At 45.0% G+C, this 12,207-nt stretch overlaps 1 protein-coding gene across 1 annotated transcript in view; it reads right to left on the bottom strand.

The window, feature by feature from the left end:
• Positions 1 to 7,547: 7,547 nt before the first annotated feature.
• The window catches only part of LOC310830573 (uncharacterized protein), a 34,526-nt gene continuing 29,866 nt past the window's right edge, over positions 7,548 to 12,207 (bottom strand). The window contains exons 12-16 of the mRNA XM_083710354.1: positions 11,673 to 11,834; positions 11,423 to 11,548; positions 9,516 to 9,736; positions 9,155 to 9,195; positions 7,548 to 7,931 (exon numbers count right to left, since the gene is read on the bottom strand). Of these exons, the coding sequence (XP_083566480.1) occupies positions 7,834 to 7,931; positions 9,155 to 9,195; positions 9,516 to 9,736; positions 11,423 to 11,548; positions 11,673 to 11,834 (648 nt within the window). The 3' untranslated portion in view covers positions 7,548 to 7,833. The remainder of the gene's footprint in view (positions 7,932 to 9,154; positions 9,196 to 9,515; positions 9,737 to 11,422; positions 11,549 to 11,672; positions 11,835 to 12,207) is intronic.

Raw genomic sequence — 12,207 nt, forward strand, 5'->3', positions numbered from 1 at the left:
TCAAACCCTTGAACATGGGGTGGGAAAACTGTGGCTTTCCAGATGTTGTTGGACTCCAGATCCCATGAGCCCCAGCCAGCAACATCTGGAAGGCCACAGGTTCCCCATCCCTGTTCAAAAGAGCCAGCTCACTCGCTTCAGTTGTTCTTCAGTTCTAATAGTTATAGCTTGTCTTGTTGTGGACTTAATGCCTTCAGAACCACGGCAGACAAGAAGTAGCAGAGCTTTGCCCTGGTGAGCCTTCCTAAGTAATCAAAACAACTTCTCAAGCCATCTCAAACAGAAGGTATTAACTTGCAACGTTGATGCTTTTTGCAGCTTAAGGGCAGGTTAATGAATAGAAAGGGGGAAAGAGTGGGGTAACGTTTATTCGCGTGTAGCTTTCCTTTGCAAAAACAAATACAAACTGACTTGCAGCTAAGTTCTAAAACAAACATGTATGTTAGTGGTTGTGCTGGACTGTGCTCATGCCATGAGAAAAGAAAATTGCAGTGTATGTGTGCCAAGTGGCAGCCATTCATCCGGAGATTCCTGGGTTGAACCCAACCATTAAGCACATAATTTGCTCTGGATGAGCTCTGGGTGCACTACTGGAATTATAGTATTGCTAATGACACTTTTTCCTAGGTAGAGGGCAAGGTGTAACAGTTCAGCTGGTAGTCAGGCAGTCAACTGCAGGTGTAAAGGCTCCGTAGCAGGTAGGCCAGTCCAGATTCCTGTTGGAAACTGTGGAGAACCACTGTGAGTAACTGAGGAGAAAATACTGAGCTGGTTGAGCCAGTGGTCTGACTCAGTATGAGGTAGCTTCCTATGGGCAGCAGTGCCAATGGAGCAGGACAGCAGAGCTGGCTTAACACATTTTGGAGTGACGTTCATAAGGAGTTAAGAATTGTTCTTCTGGATCAGGCCAATAACCCAACAGCATCCTGTTCTCACAGTGGCCAACTAGATACCTGTGGGAAGCCTACAAGGAGGACTCAAGCAAAAGAGCACAATGTGTAATAATCCCCATTACCATACAAAGGGAGGGAATAGCATTTAAAGCATGGGTAGGCAAACTAAGGCCCAGGGGCCGGATCCAGCCCAATCACCTTCTAAATCCGGCCCACAGACAGTCCGTGTCAGCGTGTTTTTACATGAGTAGGATATGTCCTTTTATTTAAAATGCATCTCTGGGTTATTTGTGGGGCATAGGAATTCATTCATTTCCCCCCAAAAAATATAGTCCAGTCCCCAACAAGGTCTGAGGGACAGTGCTGCTGAAAAAGTTTGCTGAAAAAGCCCCCTGCTGAAAAAGTTTGCTGACCCCTGATTTAAAGTAAGTGAAGTGACATTTGTAGAGAGGGATGCTGTCAGACAAGTACTTCAAAATACCACTGTCTATTGGTCCACAACTGAGGTATTTAGGGACATAAAAATACATTCAAACCTAGAGGGGGGGACTGTGAGGCATCAGGGAAACGGCTTCCTCTCCCCCCCCCCTTTGGCCGTGCATCAGCAGAACAAAGCAATTAGAGTTCCTTACCAGTTAAGAGTGTTTACTGATCAGAGAAAAAGAACAAAGCAGCCATTCTCGGAGTGAAGATGCTCCCAATTAAGTTTTCCTCCTACTTCCCCCCCCCCCGAGTCCTCCCTGTCACTTCCCCTTCTTGCAACCTGATCTCACAACCACTGAGCCTTCTGCGTAGCAACCTTATCAGCTCCCCTTGCCCTTGGAGAGAGAGGCTGGACACTTTCCAGCGAAGGGGAGTCAGTTATCTCTCTCTCTTCCTGTTCTCCTTCTCCTAGGTGTTCCCCACTCAGCTCTGCCCAGCTGTGGTTTTCCGAACCATGTCCCTCTGCAAACCAAGTCTCTAAATCTATATAGTGGTACCTCGTGTTGCGTAACCTCCAGGTTACGGAATCTTCGGGTTACGACTGCGGCAACCCAGAAGTGTTTATTTCCGGGTTTCGCCGTCCACGCATGCGCAGAGGCACTCTGCACGCCGTGCGCATGTACAGAAGTGTTCTGCATGCGTGCACAGAAGCACTCTATCGTGCTGCACACATGCGCAGAAGCGGCACCTCTAGTTACCCTGAAACGAATTAAATCTGCAACCAGAGGTACCACTGTACTGATCCACTGTTCCTGGGCAGCTGCAGGATCCTGGTTAGCAGCAGGAAGAGGGGGAGGTTTCCACCATTCCTCATCAGAGCTGTAATCCTCAGTCTGGTCTCTGACAGGGACACATTTAAACGGGGAAAGATCCAGGACAACTGTGAGATGGGAAGAGTTTCTCTCCTACATCGATGGGGGACAAGCCAGTGTAGATCCACATTTTGTTCTGGTGTGGACAAGCCACTGGTTGTCCGTCATGGATCTGTTTCAGCTTATGTTCTTGGTTAAGCCTAGTTGCCGTAGCAACTGCAGCACTTTACCCTTTCATCCTGGCCACCTGCCTCCTTTGAAGCAGTTTCCACCCTCAAGTTGTGGTGCAATGCAAAAACAAAACAAAATGCTGAGTCGCAGGGCTTGTTTTGCCATGGGTGAAAATGTTCAGGAAGCGCCACTTCATTCCTGTTTCAGCTCTGCACTTAATCTGATCTTTTAGAACATCCCAGATGTAGCATGGCAACATCCTTAGATTTTCCAGATCACATCACTGCCCCAGAGAAGCAGAGGCTTGCAGCTTCCAGCCCCTCCTATCCTTCACTGGAACCGCCTCAATACCCCCTAATTGTACACAATTTTTGTGTCACTATCGTCCCTTGTCCCATGGATAGCTGATGCACTGGTGACAGAGGAAACACCCTCTAATTGTTTTGCAGTTCTTGTCCAGCTGGCTTTCTAATCTCAAGCTCACCCACTCAGAAAATGTGTTAGGAGGAGGATTTCAGTCTCTGATAAACAGAGTTTCTGGCTCCAAAGACACCAGTAGCTTTTAACCTGATCCTCATGGTTCAGAGAGCAGAGAGGCCTTGTTGGCAAGCCTAATAGGACTGAATGGGAGACCCCATAAGATCTCAAGATACTGTGTGCAAAAGAATGATTGCCTAAAGCTCACCCTTACTGGTTCTGGTATTCAAAAAAATCAGAGGTGCTCAAACTAGGGAGGGATGAACTTGCCAGCCTCTACCCCATGTTCTCACAGGCACTAGTTGTACCCACTCTGCCCCCAGCATTGAGCAAGAAGGCCTTCAGTTGTGTGCCCTTAGGAGCCTCCTTCTGTCATGGCTGTGGACCACCTCTCCTCTGGTAACCGCAGTTCTGAGAAGGAGGGGGAGGAGGGGGAGGAGGACCCACCCCCGGGTCTTTCCTGTTTGGGACTGTTATCCCTGGAGCCTGCCTCCCCTTCCCTGAGACTGAAGGAAACACTGCTAGCAGATGTTGATGGTTAGTCTACAGACTCCTCAGAGGATCAAGCAATCCCACAGCTGGAAAGTCCATTACCCCAAAAGGAGCTAAGAGGAGGGGCCCTTTAAATAGTCAGGAGGCTATTGACTCACTGGGTGGGGCCTCCAATGAACGACTCCCTTGCGCTGCTATAAAACTCAGCCAGGTCTTTGTTGGCCTCAGCTCTTGGAGAGCTATCTGTGGTGCTGAACCCAGACCTTCATCTCCCTCCAAGGGGCTAACCTTTGCCTTGCTCCTCTGCCTGGACAATCAGCAATGTCTGATCTCTCCTTGTTTGGCTGATCACTCTCCTGTGGACTGTGACTGATCAACATGGGACAGTTGGGGGCGTGCCTGGTGTGTTCACCTCCTGCTCAGTTTGAGCTCCATGAATTCTTTTTGAAGGCCTGAAGGGGGCTGCTCTATCACTGTTAACTGCCCCACAGCATCAGAATGAAGTCAGCTGAGTCAGGGCGGTTTTACTTGGTGACATTTCACTCAATAATTGTTCCCTTTTTATGAGGTCTTGTTAATGCCATGATTGGTGTGAAGTGTATAACAGAACATGACCTTAAGAGAGATCTTTTAATGGTTTTTTCCGCAGGCTGGAGGGTGCTACGTATGAGATGCGAAGGCTATGGGCTTTTCCACAATGGTTGCAATTAATAGATTCCATTTTACTGGCCTTGGGCTTGTTCTCTGCTGTTCTTCAGTTTTATCAAGGACATAAGACTGAAAAGATTTACCTTGTTTAGTGTTTCTTTTCCCGACTGTCAAAAACTGCCTTCCATTTTTTGGCACCACTGATGTTGTCTTTGGGCTGCCTTTGTTCCCCCATTGCTATTTCCCTTTATGGTTCTTTTCCTTCATTATACTCAACCTCATCTTCCTTCACTGCTGCTGTACTAGTTACAGATAGGTAGCCGTGTTGGTCTGCCATAGTCAAAACAAAAAAAATTCCTTCCAGTAGCACCTTAAAGACCAACTAAGTCAGTTCTTGGTATGAGCTTTCGTGTGCATGCGAAAGGAATTTTTTTTGTTTTGCTGCTGTACTGACTGTGACAACCCATGTGATTTGGTTGATGATGTTACAGAGTGGATGGCAACTAAGGTCAAGGGAAGTGAGGAAGGAGGAGGAGGAGGAGGAGGAGGAGGAGGAAAATTGTACCAAGAAGCAATAGGCAGGGGAATAAGCAATGCATTGAAACAATGTGAATTTGAAGGGCAACTCAAGTTGAATAATTTCACTTTTTTGTTAAAAATGAAGTGCCGGTTCTCATATATTTATAGAAGTATTGTGGGTGCCAGCCCAAAAGTTCCAGTACTCCATACTAAGGAGTCCTGTCACAAAAAATCCCTGACTTCCCCATTTTTTGGTGGATTTTTTCCTGCCCCTGGAGAAATTCAGTGGAAATGGTCAGCACAGTTTCTCTGCCCACCAGCATGTTTTGAGAGGCCATTTTTGCTGGCCTCTCTAAAAGATCCTGCTTCTGCTACCCATCTCTTGCTTCCTGCACCATGGAGGCCTCCAGCTCTGCCATTTTGCTGTCCTCTACTGCTCTTTTCCCAGTTAACTTCAGTAATGTGAGCTATGTGTTGTGGGGAAAGTTCTGTCTCCACCACCTCATTCCTTGTTCCTTCCTTTGATGTCCAGGCTTACCTGCCTGCATTGTTCATATCGAGGGCACTGTTTCACCTGCAGCAAAGCAATCATCATCACCTTAATCAGCATTTCTAATCAAGCTCCTCTGCAGTACTCCAGCCCTTCAAAGCATTGCTTAGTACAAATGCTGGTTAACCACAGGGTTTTGATATTCTCGTTTTTATGCCCTTGCACTTTCACCTGACCACCACAATGTTGCACACACAAGCAAGTAGCTCACTTTCATCAAAAGGCTCAGTCAGTTGATTTGGCTCAGCAAGCTGCCATTCAAAAGTCCTTAGCTTGATGTTGGCAATACTTGTGCGGTTGAATTTGAGGAATGTTGATTGTGAAGCTTGGGATTCTGATTCTGGCAAGACTCCCATGGTGGTGAAGTGAGGTGTGGCAAGACAAGTCATCACAGCAAAAAAAGAAAAAACATGCACTCAACAGCCAATGGAAGCATCCAGTTATGCCAACCCAAAGTGGGAGGAAACTGTCACATGAATCATCCCAGCCTATCAGGAATCTAAGCAGGCAATGCTAATATTTCCCTGCTGTTCTCACCTCCACCAACAGGGGGTCAGTGCTAACGTGCAGTCACTGTATTGTAGAGGAGACCCTGGTTCAAATCCTGCTACACAAAAAAAGTGCTCAAGGCCAACCACCAGGCAGCACAGCCAATCCATGATTAGTGGTTTGTCAGCGGGGGGTCTATTGTGCTATTTTACGGGATTGTGCTATTTTAGGCATTGTATGTATTTTACGTTATTTTATTTGATGTTTTAATGTGTTGTAAACCACTTTGAGATTTTTTCCCCCTTAATAATGTAAAGTGGAATAGAAATGAAAATAATAACCATCATCATCTTTATCTATTTGATGTCGTTGTAAGCAGACCTGTTGTTTGTGCAAAGGGCAGTATATAAATATTCTAAATAAGTAATTAAACATGGAAATGGGGAGGGGTGTAGGGGAAGATTACTGGTCCTCCGTAGCCATTCTTCGTCACCTAAAGCTGCCCAACCCTGGTTACAGTTGGAGAGGTTCCATGGCTGAAGTAAAGTAGTACATAACATGAAGTGTGGTGCTCATTAGGACTGGTAGGGTGGAATTCAGGGAGGTTGACAGTAGGGGGAGCCAGAGCAAGCTGCTAGCCAGTGAGGCAGAGCCAACTAATCTTGTTTTTGTCCCCAACCTCCACCCTTCTGGCCCTTCTGCTTGCTATTTCTGCCTGTTTGCCTATCCTCTCTGAGCCTGCAAGCAGTGACAAGGGTTGTGTCATCCATTCCAGGCAGTTCTACATATTGGGGTAGGAGGGAGAGCAAAGGAATGGGTAGTTGGTAGAGAATCAAGGAGGGGGTAGTCCCACTGGGGGTATCTTGCTTAGATGGGACCCCACAAAATCCAGAGGTGGTTCTGTGTTGCCTTCCTGTTCACCATAAGTTTGAGTTTTTGAGAGGTTCTTTAACAAAACCCAGTAGTTCCAGAAGGAGGTGGGAGGAGACAGAATGAAAGGGTAAGCCGATAACTGAGAATGTGGCTGGAGGATATCCATTAAGCTCCCTTTGAGGACTGGAATCTCTTTCTGGGGATGAAAGGGTAGATAGAAAAAGATGTAGAGGAAAAAGATTCCAAGCCGAAAAGCCCAAGTCTCAAATGTTATTACAAGAAAATTCTTGGAATGTAACTGCAAGGTGAGCTGGGAGCTAAAAAGCTGAAGTAACGCCTTTGTTTTCTGGGAAATAGCCTGGCTAAATTCCATATCTGCAGCCCTATAAACCTGTGTAAAAATGCCAGATTTCTCTAGAGGAACCAACCTAAGCTGAGGGACTCTCTGCTGGGTTTTCTACCTGCTCCTTTCAGCAATACACACAGGTTCTGCTATCCAAATGCTCAGTATATGAAAATTCACTTATCCAAACACAAGCAATTAGTACTCAAACCTCGCTATACACACTGCAGATTCAGATACCCAAACATCTAGACCTGCATGTAGTACTGTAAACAGATTATCAGCCTTAAACAAACCTTATTTTTGTGTGTGTTTAGCTGGCCTGCGGCTTTCATTTCATCAAAAACCATGATGAGAGGGAGAGGGGAGGGAGAGGGAGAGATTGCACAAATATGAGAGCATTTTCCCGCTTACTTTTTTGCCTTCTGCAAGGTTTCAGAGGGGTTTCCTGGGTTTCCCCAGGTTTTTTCATCATCTGCGGTTCAAAATTCCTTGGTTGGGAATGCATTAAAAAAATTCCAATAGGAACCAATGGAAATCATCAAGTTGTTATACAAACATTCACCTAACAAACAATTTCCTGAGAAATTGTGTTTGGATAGCAGGACCTGTGTGTAAATTGCTTCAAATAAAGACAGATCTTTGCACCCCCAAAATAATTATTGAAGTCTGGGTTTTTTCCCACAATAAAAAAAACAGTGGTTCTTTCCCAATTTTATCCTTTCTCATGGAATCGCACAATGATTACATTTTTGAGAACCCTAAATATACAACCATGAAACGATCTCATGTTTTATAGGAAATAATGCTTTATTAGCTATTAGCAAGCAAGGCAGTTGACTGTAAAGGTCACCCAACAGTGTGCTTTTTCTTCCTTATGCAAGGGTTTCATGTAGCTTCACACACATACATAACAGTAAATTATTATTTTTTTGTTGTTAATTTGGAAAACTTGCTGATAACTATTTTTTTAATAAAAAAGGAAGGCATACTGCAGAACGCATGAAGATTCTGTGATGTTAAACTCTCTCAGTTGTATCCACAGAACTATAGACTTGGGGCACTATTGATGGCAGGTTCTTTTCAATAGCTGGACTGTTTGACCTGCTCACGAGTAGAGACGACCTTTCCATCTTCAACCTCCTCGACAATCATGCGGACTTGACGTGAGGTCTTCGTCACTGCAAGAGAAGAATTGGAGAGAGGGTTTGTTTCCTCTTCAGATGTTTCATAACTTCACCAGATAACTCCAACTCAAAAACAGAATGATCAGAAGTTGAGAGGACCTGAGAAGCTTATATAGGGTCCTCAGCCAACTGGGAGGCTGAACTGGGAGCCAATCAGGCCTTGAGGGAAGGAACAAGGAATGCTGGAAGGTTTCTGTTGCTTTCTGGGCCTGTGAGCAGAATGGTTAATGTTTCTGCTTCCACATACAGAAGACCCCAGGAAGTTGCTCCTGATATTATTTCATAACTTGTCTCACACACCACTTGATTGTAAAAAAACCACAACAACCTCAAAGCAGTTTGCAAAATATATGTAGTTGAGAGACAAAAGTAGGATGTCTTACAGGGATGGGAAACCTGTGGGTCACCCCCAAATGTTGCTGAACTCCTGTCAGCCTTGACCATTGGCCATCCTGACTAGTGCTGATGGGAGTTGGAGTCCAACAACATCTGGACGAGCACCTACTCCCCGTCTGTGCCCTGTCAGAATAGCAGAGATGAGTACCTCATCTACTTTCCTCTTATCTACTTGGAATTGTTGGGGAAAACAGGAATTGTGTGGGCTGGGGTGTTATTAATAGCACAGTCCTAGGCATGTTTGCTCAAAGTTCAGTGAGTTTAGCGTGACTATGGCTGCACACACATTATACCTTTGAAGCACGTTTTCTCCTCAAATAATTCTGGGCACTGTGGTTGCTAGGGATTGCAATTCAATGGGGGTAAACTAAAGTGCCCAGACCTTTTTGAAGGGGAAAATGATTTTCAAATGTGCTTTATAATGTGTGCACAGCTTTACTCCCAGTAAGTGCATTTAGGAAAGCATCATAATGTTTTTCTGAACAGCCTGAAATCTGCTCAGGATTCTGGCCAAGGGTGATAGTAACACTGCAATCCAAGATGGTGATGTTGGTGAACAGCATTCTTTGATGTGCAGAGATATCTTCATCCTGACCCACTTAGCAGTGGCAGCAGCTAACATCACACAAGATGAAGGGTCTCAGTGTTCAGATTATCTCCTTACCATCTCCTTACCATTTGTGGTGGTCCTTCAGCTACTGTATTTAGAAGGCTACTGGGTTTGACTAAAAATGGGACAAGTCAGGGCCTCTTGAAAGGCTCTCCTATATTTCCCTCATAATCTGAGAATTGAACTTTTTTTAGTTGGCATGCATTCTTACCATCTCTTCCAGACACAGCTGCGTTGTACTGGGAACTAATGCTGTAAGAAAAGTAGGAAAGAAACATGGTCAAGTTAGAAATGCAGACTGCTTTTCTAGAATACATTATGAAATGCCAATGTGATAATGGGGGGGGGGAGAAATCCTAAAAATGCCTCTTAAATATGGAAACAGGGCTGCATACCAATTACAGTGTTGTTCGTTGATTAGATAATCAAATAATGAATGGGTCTATTAATGCCAGCACCACCAAAATCTGGATAAAATTGCCTTTTAAGATATTGAAGGAACCTCCCTGTTTTGCTCCATGTGAGCTGTTTTAGAACTCCCTTCTTGCCATCCCAGCCCCTCTTTTACGTACTGGGCCTCCTCTCCCTCCAACAGGCGGCGATAGGTGGCGATCTCCTGTTCCAGGCGGGTCTTGACATCGAGAAGGATCTTGTATTCGTGGTTCTGGCGCTCCATGTCACACCTCAGCTCAGCCAGCTGCTCCTCCATGCTGCTGATCATAACCTGGATCTGGGCGAGCTGGGAGCCATAGCGAGACTCTGTATCTGCCAGGGTGGCTTCCAGTGCTGCTTTCTGGGGGAAGAGAATTGAGAGGAGGGTCACATTCATTGCTTTGAGAACTTCGGAAGATTATCAGGTATATAACAATGACAGTAGTGGGCTGCACGCTGGTTTTGTTATGTACTGAAGTTCTCACCCTGGGCCAGCAGGGGGATACTGTAGATAGTTATGCAAATAAGGGATCAAAAGTTACGTTCAGTGATTGGATAGTTTTAGAAAATTGTTACAGCTATGTTGTAATGGAGCTCTATATAGGCAGGCTGGCTGAACCCTTCAGTTCAGTTCTGTTCTGGCCTGTGAATAAACAAGAGCTGTTTGAAGAATCACTGTGTCGTCTGATATGTTCACCCACAACTTAACAGGTTTCATGAAATATTTCAAGGAGGGATGGAGGGAAATTGATTTTGGTTTGCAAACCAAAACACAACTATCTTTCAAAATTTGCATTTTTCTAGATTTTGTGGTGCAGCTTCCTAATCAAATAATATGCATATATTAGAGGAAATTTCCATAAAATTCATTATGTTGAGGGATGTTGCTTGCAAAAAAAAAGGTGTCTATATAAAAATGTGTTTATCAGGAAGAATTCAGACAAAATTCTAAAACCCCTGCACATTACTACTGAGATGTGGAGAACTGGATTTAAGATTGGAAAAATGAGAAAGTGACAGAAACCAACATTGTCAGATTTGTCAAATCAGGTATAGCATCTAAAGTCCTTAGGTAAATGCAGATGTCCAATCAGCAAATAGCTTTGGGTTATGGATGGCCCAGCATCCTGTTCTCACAGTGGCCAAGTATATGCGGGAAGCCTGAAAGCAGTCCACAAATGCTTATGCCGTGATAAAAATTAGTCTTTAAGGTGCCACAAGACTACAAGACTCTAGGTTGTTTTTGCTGCACTAGAGTTACCGCTCTGGAAATTATTACACAGCTTTGTTGTTGCATTCATATTTCACCCAAGAAGCTTAAAAGAGTTTCTCTCACTCACTCACACAGGCACACATTTCATCCCCATAAAAGCTCTACCGGGTACAGTAGGATGAGAGATAGTGACTGGTCCTAGGTCACCTGGTGAACTTCATGACCGCATGGGGAGTTGATCCTGGGTCTCCCTGGTCCTAGTCTGACAAACTAGCCATGAAACCACTTTTTAATCATCCCATATTAAATTTTTGCAGAGCCTCTAGGCTATGAGACAAGAGCAGCAGGACGACTCGCTCCATCGCTTCTCAGTGCCACGCCTCTGACTTTCTCACCCAAGGAACGCAAAGATTGCAGTCTGATACAGCGTAGTGTATATAGGCTGCACACTTTGCCGGAAGTAAGTCCTACTTAATTCAACGAGCTCAATAGACATATAAGATTGCACCGTTTGTCACCACCAACCTATCCCATTGAGTTCAATGGGATTGAAGCACAGTTCACTTTTGAGCCCTGTGTGTCTCTGTTCTCTTTACTACCTTTTTTTTTTCTTGAGCTATTGAGGAGCAGCCAAAAGCAAAGTTGCACTCTGTGTAAGGACACACTAATGATATTATCCAAAAGAGGGGAAGTGGGCATTGTTACACAATGGGCAGAAACACACCGCAAATCACTCAAATGAAAAGGTCCGACTTCTTGGACTTTGTCACCAAGATAGAGCCAAGGGGACTTTCAGAGACTCATCATCCTCCCCAGTTCCACGTGCCCCCTTACCGTGCTGAGTTGAGTCTGCAGCTCTATCTCCAAGCTTTGGACGCTCCGCCTAAGTTCTGTGATCTCCGACTTGCCGCTCTGCAGCTGCTCCGTGTGGATGGCAACTTCGCGGTTCAGCTCTTCGGTCTGCAAGCAAAAGGAGAACACATGTTGCTTACATGAAACTCAGAGTACCGAGTATCCATTTGAGAACCTGTGGCACTCTTATTTTCCCTCCAGAAAGCTCCTTCATCCTGAGAGGAAGTCCCACCTTGCTGAAGAACCACTGCTCAGCATCCTTGCGGTTCTTCTCTGCCAGGTGCTCGTACTGCTCACGCATCTCCGTCAGGATCTTGGTCAGGTCCACTCCAGGAGCAGCGTCCATTTCCACCGAGATCTCACCACCCATCTGGCTTCGGAGGACGGCCATTTCCTGGAAAGAGAGGGAAACGTGGAAAGTTTATTTGCTTTGTTTTTGTTTTGTTTTTTGTCCTCTACTCTGGGTTAAGGAGGGAACTGCACCCAGATGAAGGTGATGGATGGTTGGTGAAGGACCCTGTGTGAGATGCAGGGAAGGGAAGTTCTCCCAGGGTGGGAGGTTGGGAGAAGAAAAGGAAAGTCCCAGGTGACAGCTGAGAGGGTTCACCTTTTTCTGTATGGGACAAGAGTTAAGATCTACCTGTGAGAGAGGACTCTGCATTCTATTTTTACTTTCTTTTTTAAAAAATTGTTTACATCAGTTTGTTTTTTATTGTAATGTATTCTGAACATTCTTAATAAAAATCTTATAAAAAACAAAGAATGTT

Source organism: Podarcis gaigeae (genome assembly GCF_964106915.1).
Source record: "Podarcis gaigeae genome assembly, chromosome: 13".
Lineage (NCBI taxonomy): Eukaryota > Metazoa > Chordata > Lepidosauria > Squamata > Lacertidae > Podarcis > Podarcis gaigeae.